Raw genomic sequence first — 16,559 nt, 5'->3', positions numbered from 1 at the left:
AAATCATACAGCAAATTATTCAGTAACTGCATGAAATAAATGTACATTTTTATATTATTTATTTACTTATTTTTTGTAAAAGCTCCCCTCAAATTAACAGAACATGTGTTTTATGATCATAAACATATTGCTATATGCTTACAATTTACTGCTGAAAGCCAAAAATCTTAGACGCTCTTTGTATTATGTTATAAAAATAATTTTTACAGAGCAGATCACTGAAGAGACGCCATCTGTTTATAGTTTATAGCCCAGATTTGTGGAAAAAATGGGTCGACTTTCAGCTTCTTCTATTATAAGGGTTTAAAATTATATCACCCATCTATTTCACTGGAAAGAAGACAGTTACAGCTCTCATACGACCCCCACCTTTTGTATGTAGCTTATGAAATATGGAAGTTATGAAGAATATGACGAAGTGCGTTTTGGAACCACCGGTGGTCTCAAGGAGTTTAAAAGGTTAAAATGATCTTAACACTAAGTTGCTTTTAAGTCTGAACCGATCTGGGTCCACTCAATCACTGCATGGTTGTAACAAATACATGAATATAGATCTAAGTACTCAAATACTGACACCCGTAACAGTTAACTGTACTCGTGTTCCTGTGCATGTCCACAGCAGGGCTGCATAATATTCTGCTTGTTTGTTTTTATCACAATATTGGCCTTTGAAACATTCATATATGTAAATGAGCTCTTTTTGTCCTGAAATCATTTCTGATCAGCATATATTGATCTCAGATGTCAATTTTTAACCATGTCCTATTATTAATTTGGCAGTGCATTTTAACAAATTACAGCATATCGCAATATATAATAATCACAACATGGTATTCTGTCCATACCTTACGGTGGGCCGAGGGTTTAGGCTGAATATTGGTGCTTCCAGCTCCAATTATGACAAAAATGTGGAAAGACAACATTTTATAACTCAGCTGACAAAGTCTGAATACTGGCCCTAATAAAAAGGCTGCCTCTGAAAAAGGGATAAGGCTTTTGTTGGTCAAATTTTTGAATAAAAAGGGGCAGGATTTAAAGGGTAGTGGAGCAGGTCAGGAGAAAAAGGACAGCTTTTGGCTGAGAGTGGATCTGTACTGAAACGAAACACACCCATTACAGCAGGCAGCGAAGGGTGTGTCTTGTTTCACAGAAGAACACGAAGTCCTTCCAAACAAAAATTACTGGTCAATTCCTAAACATGTCATTCCAGACTAGGCAAGGACCCCCAAGAACCGTTAAGGCTTAAACTGTCTGCTTAACTGCAGAGGAACTAGAAAAATGTTGCATGTATTGTTCACAGAGGCATCTATCATAATCATTCTTGGCTGGAGCTACGGCTCCATTTATTGGTATCACGGTATCAGATGATATTTGCCTGATTAAATACTAAATTACAAAAAATAAAAACTAGCGTTAATAATGTTAAAATGAATGAGCCCATGCTTCTTGAGTGCTGCTACTCTACGCTAAAACAATGTTTTACAACCCTGATCTTCCTTGTTTTGCTCCGTTTTCTTCTCTTAAAATGACACCAAACTGTGTTGTAAACATGACCCAGACAGAAAGCACATTTCCAGAAAGGAAACTTGCTGCTGATTTAGTTTTTATGGATTTTAAAGTGGAAGGCATGATGATATCTGAATTATAGTGGAATTATATTGCCAGATAACTGCTTTTGGAGTGATGTTTAAATTTGACATTTCTGATAAGCTGACATTTGACGTATTTATTGAATTTCAGAGGAGCAGAATGTTTAGGCAGCGCTGGGTTACTATACTAAAACATTTGCATTTTATTTTTCATTTTCTTGCATTTTACAAAAATGAATGCTTTATATTTCTCTGTAACGCAAATTTGCACAGATTTAGTCCCAATTCCTACATTTTATAAATGCTTCTATACTAGAATGAGCAGACATATATGAAAAATACCAGATATTGGCATGAGCCCATAGTTCCCTTAACAGACCATCCTTATTTCCTACAAAACAGCAGTAAATGATATACATTGTGGTTGGCCGGCAAGTCCTGGAGTACCATTTAAATTGGCTACAGGAACATTTATTTAATGGCCATTATTATTGACATATTGCTCAATATCTATCAAATATTTCACTAAAAATAAGGCTGAAAAATGAAATGCAATATCACAATCAATACTGACAATGTATCGTCCAGCCAGTTGATACGAGACACACGGGAGAAATAAACCTGCCGTCATTTTTACAACACAAAGTGATGGGCATGTCACAAACACCCACACAGCAACAATGAATGAAACATTATGATTTATATCCTGCTTTATGAACGACCCTCAGCATCTTCGTAATGGTCTCTCCAGCCATGGCACTTTCTCCTCCACGACCTAGATTTTAGAAAGTGACCGAACCTGCACCAACACGTTAAAGCCTGCACAGCACCCTCTCTGTGTCTGCTGGTAATTCAGAGCAGAAAACAGAGAGAATCCAGCCCCTCCTCTTAACACAGTATACACAGTGATTTAGACAGTGATGACAGCCTTATCGCTATGGCAACTGACTGCTTTATTGCCGTGCACTTCAGAGACAGTCGGTCCGTTTCTGTCTCTTTGACGATACCAGGTATCAATATTGCACCAATATCAGCAGAAAAATGCTGGATTGGTATCTGCAGGGAACAAAAGTACGAATCTAATCTAATTCTGTAACAAATCTGCTCTGAAATTGCACTTAAATCGTGTCTGTAGTCGAGCTTTAAGAATGCGTGATGATATTGGGATCATATCTGATGTGACTGATATTTTAAACCAATATTTGATGATTTTTTGATGATTTTGATGATTTGATGAGTATTTATTGTACTCTAAAAAAGCAGAATGTTTAGGTGATGGTGGGATACTACGCTAAAATATCTGCATATTGCTCCTTTTTTCATTCCAGGTGGTCCCACTTTCTACATTTTACTTTTTTTTTTAATCAGCACCAACATTGGCAGATATGCTCATTAAAAAATATTAGATATTGCCATCAGCCCACATGTCCTATATGGGTCATGTAGTTAAGCCACGTATAGCTGCTTTCAAAAGCTCCTCAGATGCTGCTACTTGAGAGTTCAAAAGACAAATATGACATGATGTGTTGGTTTTAGTTGGAAAGAAAAAGTATTTTTTGTTTTATGTTGTTTTTCTGTCATCAAACAGAGTAAGTTATTTTGTGTTACTCGAAGAAAATGAAGAGCAGAGGATGCTTAATGTGAGTTTTATCCAGTTAGAAGCATTGAATCACATATTATATCGTCAGCGTCAGAATAAAACCTTAAACCTCCATTTCTCTCTTTTTTTTCTTTTGTTAAAAAATTATTTGAAAATAGCAGCTGTTCTTCACAATGTGTCAGAATCCCAGGATACATGGACTAAAATTACTTGGGAAAAATTTGTATTAATGAACATTTCCACTGTGAAGATGCGACGATGATATGAGAATATAAAGACTTCTGTTCACGCATGGCTGCTGAATAACTGAATAACAACCAATTTACAAAACAAACATCAGCAGCCACCAAGATTTTAATAACTCCCCCAACTTGAAAATCTGAGTTTTCAGCTTTCTAGCAATTACGACACTGTGAGGTGGTTCAGGCGCACTGACTGGACCTGAAGGCAGCATGTCCTCTTGTGGGCTAGCAGAGTGTTAGAGTATTTTGAGCATGATGGCCCACTTTTAGATGCTCATCTTAAGTGACATGCTTCAATAAAAAAAGCTCATTTTAAAGCTTCACAGTTTCCAAAGAGAAACAGGTATTTGCCAAGACTCAAGCTGTCAGTGCTGGTAAAGAAAGTGGTATCGTGTCATCTCTAGTGTGTGGGCTTCTCTGCGCTGCTCGAAAGGCCGAAGGTTCCTCTCTACAGTCGCCCAGAACTGCTGTGTCAGTGCTAAAGCATAAATGAATACATGTCACTTGAGGGTGTGGCTTCTGTTCCAAGAGTGGCTACTAAGGAAATCACTGCACTAAAGAAGCATCCAGGAGAATTTACCGCACAAACCATTTCAATTCAACTTAAATTCTACCAATTTTTCTAAATTTCTGCACGATTACATCACCGAGAGGTAAACAAGGTCATTCAGAGCGGTTTGGTCTGAAATGCTCCGTTCTAGAGAAACTTGCCGAGTCAGAATTGTTCACAGTGGTGGTAACAGGAACCAGACGTCCACCTCTAAGAGCTCCTTCAGAGAAAATGATTACATGAAATGGTCAGATACATGCTGCCAGATGTCTGACACTTTGTTTTATGATAAAGTTTTGGCTTTAATCCATTTATTTCAATCCACTGATGGCGGAGGAGTACATGCAGGTGTTGTAAGGCAAAACAGTCCCAAAAGGAAACTTATTATGACTATTTTACCATCAACATTGCATATAAAAAACTGTGTAGTGTAGGTTCACTGGTGGTTTTGGACAGTAAATAAAATGGCTATATTTGTTTTGGAGACATTGTGAGCCCTGGTTCCCTTCAGCACCACTGTAAAGAAATCAGAGTCAGTAGGTTTCTCTACAATCAACCACTTCACATCAAATCGCTCTGAACGTTTACATCTCATGGACAGAATTATTTTTAAAAATTTAAATATTGGTGGAATTTCCATTTAAAGATGAACAGCTGGCTAATCTTGCTTGCTTATTTATCTAGCTTAGGACTAGCCAGCTTTCCAACTAGTCTACTAGAAGTTTACTGGCCAGCTTGCTCTGTTCGTCATGAAGCAGAGGGTAAACAAAATAAATAAAATTCATGTACATGTAAAGGCGCTGCAATGCAACTATCACATATTACAGACAACTGGACAACTTAGCTGGCTGGATTTCACCATTTTCATCACAAAAAAATGGGGATAAAGTGCAACATCATGACTTTAAAACACTAAACATTAACGATAAACATATGACGACTCGAACACTGTTTAATCAGCTGAGCTTGCTATTATAGCTGGACAATCTGACTATCGTTATCATGATAAATTACATCACAATATCTGGCAATGTTGGATTTAGTGCATGAAATGCTGAATTCAGGTGATTAAAGGTATAGTTTTTGATATTTTTTAAAATGTGGCACCAATTTGTCTGTAGTAACTTAAATATCGTGAGGCATCGTGTATCAAAAAACCTCCTGAAGTATCGTGATATCGCTGCCACATCGTCCAGCTCTTCTTGCTATGCAGCCAGCATCATTTTGCCTAGCAGGCTAAGCTAACTAACTAACATGTGTTACTGGATCCCACCTGAAACCCAATCCACAGGCGCTACGCAGCTGCTGCAAATCTTGAAGTGTAAAAAAATCTCAGACTTATTTTATTTCACAGCGCTGTTGCCTGTTGGTAACACCAACTAACTTCAGCTTAGGTTGTCTCTCTAAGTTTCTAGCAGACGACAAAGCCTGCCATCTCAATCTGGACCTTTAGCTAGCCTAGCTCCTGGCTAATAACGTGACTCAGTCACATCCAGGCTGCTATAGTCTGCGAGCTAACGTTAATCTAATCTCAACCACTAATCACGACCGTCCAAAATGGTTCATTTTATACTTATAACGCTACTGCGACCTCACACTGCCTATCTGTGATGCTTCAAATGGACGATACTGGGATTTATATAGCAGCTCTGCGATGCTAGCTTGCTAATTACATAGTAGTAGCAGAGTTTGAGCTCACCAGTTCGCTCACAATTCGGAATTTTCCGTTCCACCTTAAAATGGTGCAGCAGTTCCATTCTGGCGCCGGCACAAGGGGCCGAATGTTACGGTAACTGCCGCAACATTTAAGGTGGAACGGAAAATTCGATTAAGACGCTAACTCCGTAGCTCATCATGGGGCCTGTCCAGCAAAACTAAGCAACAGTAACGTCGCTCCCCCTCCCATTTCATCCGCCACGACCGTTAACATAAGAGAAAATCAGTGCCGATTTAAAAAAAAAAAGGCTTAACATCATCCACACAGGCTCCTTAATCAATAATAAAACCCAGTGTCCAAAAGGAGAGAAGGGGAAAGGCCTGAAACTGAGGCAGCTAAGCTAGCTAGGTTAGCTGGCTCGCTATCACGCAGGCGTGCGTGTGGAGCAGATGCCGCAATGTTCACCGAGCAGCAGAGAAAGAAAACAAACTTCTACGTTACCGTCGTATCTCTCCGCTTGCTCAGCGAGCTTCGCTTGGTATACAAAGTGCTCTCGGTCTGCCATGGCGCTGGGCGTTGGGGACAGGCGGTGCTGGAGCGAGGCTGGGCGGGTGCGTGAGGCTCTGTCGGCGGTCTGTGGAGCAGCGGCGGCGGCTTGGAGCTCCCACTCTACCGGTAGGTCTGCTCTAAAGATGGCGACTTAACTCTATCCGGGAAGGCTTACACACATACACCAGCACTCGGGCTTAGAAGAGTGCACACACACACTCATAGGGTCTGGTCAATACCTGAACCTCACCACTAGTTGTACATTTCAGTGTCCAAAAGTCTGTAGACATCTACTCAAGGTTATTCATAGGGATAACCTTATGACCTTAACCTGATGTCACCCTCCCTTTGCTGCAGTAACCCTTCTGGGAAGGCTTTATATTATGTGTTGGAACATTGCTGTGAGGCTTTGACTGCATTCAGCTAAAAGAGCATTAGTGAGGTCTGGTACTGATGTTGGATGATTAGTTCTGGGTCACTCCGGCTCATTCCAAAGGTTCTAGATGGGGCTCCATCACTCCAGAGAACCCATTACCACTGCTTCACAACCCACAGCTGGAGAATCTTTGAGGCCTACCCCTCTGCAGATGGTTCTAAAAGGGAATAGGTATGTCTAGAACCATGAGTTCTATTTAGAGCAATTTCATGCCTAAATGGTTCTTCAGATTGGTGTTGTATATGGTTCAACATAGAAGCTTTAAAATTGTTATATAGAACCCTATACAACACACTCGCCATCAATCTGAAGAACCATTTTACTGTGCAAAGAACCATTTAAGCATGAAATGGTTCTAAATAGAACCCCCCTGTACCAGAGAACCCTTGAAGGACCATCTATGTGCTAGCTGATGCTTGGCAATGCTTTTCTAAGGGGATACAAGTTGTGTGTTCAATGTTGTGAGTGCAGTTTAACCCCTATGTCAGCAGTGGGCACCTTTAACACTTTAAAGTAATGAAGTTCACCAAGAAGGTCCAGGAAGGACTTCTGGACATTAAGAGCCAGCTTCCAAGACTCAGATTAAGTCCAAGCATAGACTTTAAAGAACTTCCAATGGCAAGTCACCATCAGCACAGCAATTTAGTCCAAGACTAGGCTAAAAAAAATGGTTTCTTCAAGGCAATGGGTCTGTGTAGAACCATGAGTTCCATGTAGAACAATTTTATGCGTAAATGGTTTCCAGATTGATAGAGAATGTGTTATATATGGTTCTAGGTAGAACCTTTTTGGAAATGGTTTTATATAGAACCATATACAACACATTCTCCATCAATCTGAAGAACCATTTCACTGTGCAAGGAACCATTTAAGCATGAAATGGTTCTAAATAGAACAATTCCCTGTAAAGAACCCTTGAAGGACCATCTTTGTGCTAGCTGATGCTTGGCACTGGGCGTGGTGAACTGCTCCAGCTCCTCACATTGTACTGACAATGCTTTTCTATGGAGATACAAGTTGTGTGAGTGCAATTGAACACCTTTGCACCTTTAACATTTTAAAAGAAGATGTTCACCAAAAAGGTGTGTCTGGGTGTTTTTGGACATTAAGGGTAGCTTCCCAGACCCAGATTAAGTCCAAACATAGACTACAAAGAACTTCCAATGTCAAGTCACCATCGGCACTGCAATTTAGTCCAAGATTAGGCTAAACAAACAAAAGACACTGGGTCTTGTTACTGATGCTAATGATCACTGAAACCTCACTATTAAAATGGATGCTAAATTAGGCCCAATGGAGTTAATATAAGCCTCCCATACCTTGCAGAAGTGGTCTGTATTAGAATGGAGTGCACAGGTTAAATACTCCAGTGGAATTAAGTTTCTTATTGTAAAACGGATAGTTCCGGTCCTAAAGTCTGATTGGCTGAGCCGCATCAAAGCCGTTGCAAAATCCACGATATACCACGGCTATGACCGCCTCACAGCAACTGAACTCTGTATAACTGCACCACGGCACGAAAAACCCTTCTGCTGTTAATGGATTAATTTTTTCTAATGCCGATCGCACGGAGCACCGAGTGTACTGTTGAAGTAAGAACCTGTTTTTGTTTAAACTCAGGGGCTGAAAAGGTATTTTCTTTCATACAACAGTTAGTTCCGGCCATGCAAGCTGATTGGTTGACAAGCATTCTAACCGTGCTTTTATTTCGCCATAACATCACGTTTTTTTTCACAAACACTGTATCACTCCGCTAAGACGCTGTTGCTAAGCAATGACTTTGACGGCTGTAGGAGACGCTCAAGCCATTTGAACGTTTTTACTTCTTACTTTGCACACAAAGGAAAAAAATGGACACTTTTAAGATCACATTGACCGAAAGCCGATTTGGTCAGACTCTGAAGATGAGACGACACTAAACTCCCAAACTGTCATCACCACTGAGCAGCTTTTCAGTCAGTAGCTGTGACAGAAGGACACCTAAACAACCTGGAATCAGCTAGAAATGAACCGAATACCATTCGCCAAACTAAATGGGCTGTAAGATGCTTTACAGACTGGCTGGAACAAAACAACATTAATACTGATCTGGCAAAAATTGACAAAACTGAGCTAAACTTGATATTGCAGCAGTTTCATGGCTCAGTCCGATTTGGTCAGGCTCTGAAGATCAGACTACACTTTTGGCGAACGGTATTTGGGTCATTTCTGGCTAATTCCAGGTTGTTTAGCTGTTCTTCTGTCGCAGCTTCTGACTGAAAAGCTGCTCAGTGTTAATGACAGTTTTGGAATTCAGTGTAAGGAGCTGGAGAACGAACTGCCAGCTGTGCAGCGAGTTTGTTACTTTGATGTAGCTACAAGCTGTTTGTTAAAGAACTATAATTTGGCAGAAGGAATTGCTGACATTAAAACATATTAAATGCCGCGTTTACGGCCCAATTTATTAATTTCTTACTTTATTTATTTAACTGTTGTATAAAAGAAATAGAACACTCGAGGTCGTGTGTCATCGCGAATAGCATCACGGCTGTGATGATCTACAGAACTCGCCGTAGAACTCGTGATGTTATTTTGCGATAACACACTGCCTCTCGTGTTCTATTGCTTAAATCTAGAACTAGGCTGGTTCAGCTAGCCAACAGGCTAAAAGATAGCAAACATGCTAAACAACTCCAAAGTTAATATGACAGGCTTGAATTAAAGTACTTACGATATGATTAACTGAAGAACGGCAATATAAAAGTCTAAAGAATGTCACCTGAATGGTTTACACGCTTTAAATGTCTGTGTTTCAGTCAGAAGTAGCATCAAATCCAGGCTGAATCCCAAATGGCCCTGTACTCCCTAACTAAATTGTGTTCTGTGTAACATTAAGTTTAGAAATTCTAGCTTCTGCAGTCAAATAGGGCACTGCCTGTCGAGTATGAATGCAGATGAATCCCAAATGACCATTTTTAGCGATATTTTGCATTGTTGGGGTGCAGGAATATTTAAATACAGGAATATTTAAATTCAGGAATATTTAAATACAGGAATATTTAAATTCGGGAATATTTAAATTCAGGAATATTTAAATACAGGAATATTTAAATTCAGGAATATTTAAATTCTTCGTGTTGTGCCAAACAACACCCTTCCCCGTGATAAAATCACAGTAACCCACAGCCTCTCATGGCTTATTGCTCTAATATCTGATGCCAACCACCCACAGTTGGAATCTTCTCAGTAATCCACTGTAGTAAAATGTTCTTCTTTGCTGCAAAGGTTGTTGTTGTACATACACTTTCATTCAGTGAAGTTACTTTCCTACTGGGATTACCCAGAATCAGAAAAAACGAATATAAATCAGCTTCAGTATTAAAGATACTCCTGATTCCTTGCACTGCCTTAGCCCAGTATTCCTGTACCATATAACATGACCAAAACAATAGGTAAGAGAACCTGACTTGTACACTTTTGCATCAGAGCTACCTGGCATGAAGTCAGGATTATTAATAATTGGAGTTAGAACAGAGGTCAACTTCCTTCAAAGCAACGTATAGCCCGCCATACCTTAACAGGATTAGCACAGCGCTCCCAAACTAATTTGAAATTTTTAACGAATAAAAGGTCGGGATGGGATACCTAGATAGGAACTGTTCAAGGTCCAACCATATAGAGGTTGCTTCACTGTTAACCCATTCAAAAATGTATTTTAAGTGTCCAGACCACAAATAAAGTTTAATGTTTGGTAAATCCAAGCCACCCATAGATCTCAGTAGTTTTTAAAACATCAAAGTCTTCAAAGACTTTAAAACATGGTCTTGGTTTACCTTACTAGAAAGCAGAACAGGAATCATCTGTATTGGGCGCAAAAGTCTTGGTAAAATGTTCATTTTAAGAAGGGCTAAGTCCCAACCAGGTGTTCCATTGGTCGAGGTCTTGCATTATCTTTTCCAACCAAGTGTGTGTGTGTGTGTGTGTGTGTGTGTGTGTGTGTGTGTATACACTGACGTGCCAAAAATCATGGAATAGCAGTTTTTCTAAATTGCTTATGAAGTGGTGTTACCTCAGGGGACGGCTTGAGATCGCCCACACCTGTATAAGTTGTGAGGTGTTACCTTGTGAAGGAGGTTGAACACTGGCCGGCGTGCTCATGGCAAGGCGACGTGAGTTCGAATGAGACCTGATAGTGGGTGCCAGACGGTTGGACGTTCCATTTCCGAAGTTGTCAGGCATTTAACATTCCTCGATCCACAGTGTCACGTGTGTTTCGGGAATTCGGCATAGAAGGCATTACTACCAACAGTTGACAGCAACAGTGGACAGCATAGCATTAAGCCCACGGGTGCTTAAGGATTGTGACCGGCAGTGTCTGGCTAGAAGCGTCTGAACAGACAAGAAATTCAGGCAGAAATCGCATCCACATAATGCAGGAGGCCCCACACACGTGACCCACAGGTCAGTACAGCGTTATTTAGCTTCCATGGGAAATAGTGAAATTCTCCTCGACATGACTTATAAGTAAATGTAGGGGGGTAATGGTAGGTATTGATCTTAATCGACCTACAGGCAGAGCTACCGACTTCATAATATGAATTTTATAGCCTGAGAAGGAGCTAAATAAAAGGTTGGTACTGAGGTCTCAAAACATCTGTGTAAAGGGTTATTTTATGATATTTAGCACCAGTTCACGATCCTTCAACAGATTTCTCTGTTCTCATCGCCTCGGCTAATGGTTCAATGGCCAAGGAGAAAAGGGTGACAGAGCAAAACCCTTGTCTTGTCTGTTTATGTAAAGAAAGACTCTGACCTAATGCCATTTGTAAGGACTGCTGCTTTGGGATCTTCATATAACACTTTCACCTACTTAATAAAACTGCCACCAAGGTTACATTTTTCCAAAACAAGAAAAGTGACCATTCTACACGGTCGTTTGCTTCCTCTGCATCTACACAAAGCACAAGGCCTTTAATTCCACGCTGTTTGAAAGCCTGAATTGCGTTGAGAAGACATTTAACATTATCACATACAAGAAGATATATGACAAAAAATGAGTTCAAATTACCTAACAGTAATTCATAGAGCTGTAAAGGAGTGGAATTCCCTTCTGGTCTCACTGCTTAAAACTGAGGGTAAAATAATGTTTAAAAAACTGATGAAAAAAAAGACACTATTTAACAAATCTAAAGATCAGTTAGGTAGATCAGTCCTTGACAGTTGGAATAACACTATGGTGGAGTTTCGAGTTTCATGGTGGGCAGGGATGAAGACGCTAACCAGAACAGAGTCGGCTAAGGACTTTGTGAGATATACCAAATGACCTTTTCTTTGTGTGTTTTCAATAGTTTTTCTACTGTTCTTTTGGTTTAAATTGTCCTGTTATTTTCCATTTTTGTTTTCTCTGTTACTTTTATTTTTCACTCGTGTTTTGTATGACTTGTTTCATTGATTGTTACTGCACATTTTGTAATGTATCGTATGTCTGCTGGACTCCAAAAAGAATAGCGGCTATTGCAATAGCAGCTAATGGGGGTCCTAAAAATAAACAAAAATAAACATGAATTACTTTTGTGAAACCAGTCTGGTCCTTTTCAAATATATATGAGAAAATGTTTTCTAAGCAGGAGATCCTAGCAAGATCCTAGCGGGTACCTTCCAGTCTGCATTCAATAAAGACACAGGTCTTTATAATACAGGGTTTTAAATTTTTTTTTCTTTTTCTTTCATAAAGACTATATTAGGCCAGTTGGTTTGCCTTATTTCCAAGATAATTTAATATGTATGAAAGAAAACCTTCATAGACCAAAAAAGCACATTTGAATGACCATATTAGTCCTCATACACAAGCATTCTGACCCAACAAATAAACAAAAACACCAAGAACTCATCAGTTTTCACTAATAGGTTTTTATTTACTAAGTATATTAACATATTACATGCCTCATAAAATGTAAATTTGAACTTCAAATAATATAGTTATACTACAATGGCACATTTCAGAATTTCAGAAAGGTTTTCTCTTTGCTTTGCCCTTCCCTCAGTCTTCCTTCAACATGAGGAAAATGGAAGAGAATAATCTTTGGGGTATAAAACAATAAAAAGACACAAAAGGGAGGTTTCTCAGTCAGTCATGCAAGTCAGAAAAGAGGAGGCAATCATCAATGTCAATGTCAATGTCATGACTCAGTACGGAGAGCAAAATTTAGAGGTTGGCACAATTAACCTCAGTAATGAACAACAGACCTCCTGACAAAAGCTCCTTTTTCATAATGAAACAAAATCACCTACTTATCAGTTCTGTAAAGGCAAAGTAGTGGCTTGGATGTGATCAGGTGAGTAAACATTAAAATACTTAAAAACAGAAGACGAGTCAACCACAGATGCTTCAACATCTCTGCATTTGAATTAGGACTGTCACGATTACCTGATGAAATTTTACGTTGATTATCTGATTACACAGATTAAGGATTAGTTTAAAAGTTTGAATGATAAACAGGGTAGCTGCAGGTCACTGTAAAGCTGTGTACAGCAGTCTAAAGATTCTCCACAAGGGGGAGCCATTAGCACTCAAGTTGCCTTTGTGTGCCTCACTAGAGGGGAGGAAACCCACACAAGCAGGATCTCATGAATGCACATATGTTTGGAGTTAGTGTTTGCTGCTGTTACAAATTGTGCAAATAGAAACTAACACACTAACAGGCTACTCCAATAATATTTAGATAAAAGTAAAGAATATGACACTTTAATGTCTGTTACAAGTTTATTTCACATGCTTTAAATGTCTTTAAAAGACATGACCTGGCTTAAGTGGCATTAAACCCCTGTGTGGGAAGTGAATGTACACCACCGCTAGCCTGACACTATCCTTACATTGAAATTCCCTTTCATATGCTTGAGTAAAATGAGCATTATCATAGGGGCAGTAAACAGCATTTATGATTTCTCCAAGTCTCTCAGATTTTGGCCTTGACATTTGGCACTAAATCAAATTTGCTGATACCTGCAGACACCTTAGAAATGCTTATTTTAAATTCTTCTGCTAGTCTTCTTCTTACAGCCTAATGGACGGACACATTTCTATACATTTTTTTTCGTATGAAGTATTTTCAAGGCCTTATTTTTGTCGATTTTGGAATCACTGAAAGACGCTGCTTTGTGCATTATTGTTTGTTGTTCCTGTTTTTTTCATTTGGCTTTAAAAAAAACAAACAAACAAACAAAAAAACAAATTAACCAACAAAGTGTTTGGCAAATTACACAATTACCAATATAATCGATAGTGACAGCCCTACTTTGAATGCCGAGTTGCGAAGAAATAGAATCTTATGTATCTAATAACCCCAAAGAGAGCATTATGTGCATCAATATACAATTCAGAGTCACATATGAATACGTAATGAATGACAAAGTAAGTCATAGACCTGCTGGAAGCACAGGGACTCTCATTCCTGTGCAACACAAGCACTTAAAGAAAAAAAAAAAAAAAAACAAACAAACAAAAAAACAAACAAAAGCTTGTGTACAAGCTTACCAAAGCCTCTCGGTCAGTCTCTTTTTCTACGACGTTAACAGAGTGGTCGAGTCAGTCAGTGAATACAGTTTCTGTCTGAGGAATAATGTATCTCTCTTTTTCTCTCCACTGGTCTCCAATTCAAGTCAGTCATTCATTCCTTTGTACAGTTTTTGCCCTTTTTTTCATTGCACTGAGCAGAGCCAAGTGAGATAAGGCTGGAGAAAGAAAAGGATGACAGCAGCTTGGGGTACAAACAGTGGTTTTCACACCAAGACACATATGAGAATAGACAACAAGAGAATAATGGAAGCAGTTGCGTAATCCTAATGTGCACTGTGACTTAACTAGGATCATATACATAACCTATACTTAGATTTATCAATACCATCAATATTCATAAATTTTACAGTGTTGGTTTTTTTTTATTTAATAAATGGGAACATTTTCCTTTCGTGTTTGTTTTTATGCCTGTAAAACTGACTGTTTGAAGAGTGCTCATGGCTTTTTCTCTCCTTCTAGCACAACTGGAAACTGTCCTAAATACATAACTGTAGTAAATCACTGATTTTAAATAATGACAATATCAGCAATTTTCATTAATTTTTTTCTGGAGTTATCATTTTTTCAAAGTAGCTTTTCGTCCCAACTGTATATGTAACCTACACTTACAGTGCCACTGTATCAAAATCAAAAGGAAAAAAAAAATCTATGGAAAACATTATGGTCCCACTCAAAAAACAGATGAATATAAATCTTGGAAAAAGGTGTAAGGGAGTTGATCCAGTAGCTTTACAATACAATTTCATGACATACATTTCATTCTTTCCAACAATTACGCCCGTGCCTTCAGACACTATTGACAGACATGCATCTTTTGACACGTGCAGCGCCATGAGAACTCTTCTGTAGTGTTCCGAAATACGTCAGCACACAATACAGAAATAATAAAGAAACACACACAATCATATGGATGGTCCAGAAGTGCTAAAGCACTGACAAATAACAATAAGCATTAAGCACACAACAGCAATAAGCACAGTTCATTGTGAAGGAATAACTGGAAGCATTATTTGGCTCATTTTATAAAATAACTACGATTCTGCTAGTTTAGAACACATTATGTGCCATTAAGTGTAGTTTCTTGCCTTCTCTGAAGCTCGTTTAACACGTTTTTCTATCTTTGTTCTTTCTGAACTTTGACAACGATCAATTCGTCTGTAATTCAACCTTTAAAATAGGCCTGTCACAATTATTGCACACTCGCCTGATCGCAATTATTTGAGCTGACAAATTATTTTCCAGATTTCTTTCACAATTATATGTTTACGTCACGACAAACACTGAATTGTGAATCATCCGCTGGGTTGAGGCAAACGCATGTATAAAAGCAAAAGCGGAAAAACATTTATCGAGATGCGTCGTTAAAAAAAAAACAAGGCTTCTGCCTGGTGGTGACACCTTTTCAGGGCAGCAGTGAGTAATGTGTAATGCTTGTTTTTTGAGCTGTTCTGTCATCAGTTGGGAGCCTCTAACAGTTGGGAAACAAGACAGCTAATCAGTCAGTTTGGTCACTTTAGGCTTGTACTTTTAGTAGTTGCATACAATGAATAAAAAAAACAATGTTAATTCAAATGATTTAGATGGCAGCTAAAACGTCATCACAGGACTACCGTAAAAACAACTCAGCCGCATCTGGGTTTACCTGTGACATCACATCAGAAATGTAGTGAACTCCAAGAAGACAGATGTAAAAATATCTAAGGCTATGTTCACATTACAAGCCTCAATGCTCAAATCCGATCTCTCTGACTGGATGGTTTACACTCATTTAGATAAGTGATTCAAATCTGTCATTAATGTGAACGAACAGGCGTCCCGAAATGACCCATGAGCACATCCTATTCAGTAACGTCACGTGAATGAATCACGTTCATCATCAGCAAACAAACTAAAGAGCAGAACGAGCTTCACTGAGAAGATCATTAACTCTGATCAGCTCTCAGCAGTTCATTATTAAAGTGAGACGAAGGTGAAAAAGGTGAGATGAGCTGCTTCTCCACCATTTACAGGCTTTAACTTCTGTTCGGGTGCTGCTGCCATGGTAACGCTGAACGACGGCGCACGCACAGTGGAAAAAAAAGCACATGAATTCCAATCTGAGCGTCACATTAAGGTCGCAGGGCCACGAATTGGATACGTATCCGATCTAGGACCACATATGACAGTGGCTCAGGTCAGATTTGAAAAGATCAGATTTGATCAGGCTGTGTCCACACAAACCCTGAAAACATCAGATCTGATCAACCTGGTAATGTGAACGTAGCCTCAGTAACCGTGTTCAATTTGACAGCAGAGTCGATGAAAAGTCAGTGGACGCCACTTTTTCTATGCATTCTAAACTAACTGAACGTGTAACTAAGGCCACACAACTCGGATTTCAC

General features: G+C 39.1%; 1 protein-coding gene across 2 annotated transcripts in view; it reads right to left on the bottom strand.

Annotated features, from left to right (window-relative positions):
* The window catches only part of ywhae2 (tyrosine 3-monooxygenase/tryptophan 5-monooxygenase activation protein, epsilon polypeptide 2), a 33,735-nt gene extending 27,384 nt beyond the window's left edge, over window positions 1-6,351 (bottom strand). For both annotated transcript variants that reach the window (XM_036580579.1, XM_036580578.1), the window contains exon 1: window positions 6,140-6,351. In XM_036580579.1, coding sequence (XP_036436472.1) covers window positions 6,140-6,203 — 64 coding nt within the window. In that variant the 5' untranslated portion in view covers window positions 6,204-6,351. The remainder of the gene's footprint in view (window positions 1-6,139) is intronic.
* Window positions 6,352-16,559: the final 10,208 nt, after the last annotated feature.

This window comes from Colossoma macropomum, unplaced genomic scaffold (assembly GCF_904425465.1).
Source record: "Colossoma macropomum unplaced genomic scaffold, Colossoma_macropomum, whole genome shotgun sequence".
Taxonomy (NCBI): domain Eukaryota; kingdom Metazoa; phylum Chordata; class Actinopteri; order Characiformes; family Serrasalmidae; genus Colossoma; species Colossoma macropomum.
This window is presented reverse-complemented; position numbering and strand designations above follow the sequence as displayed.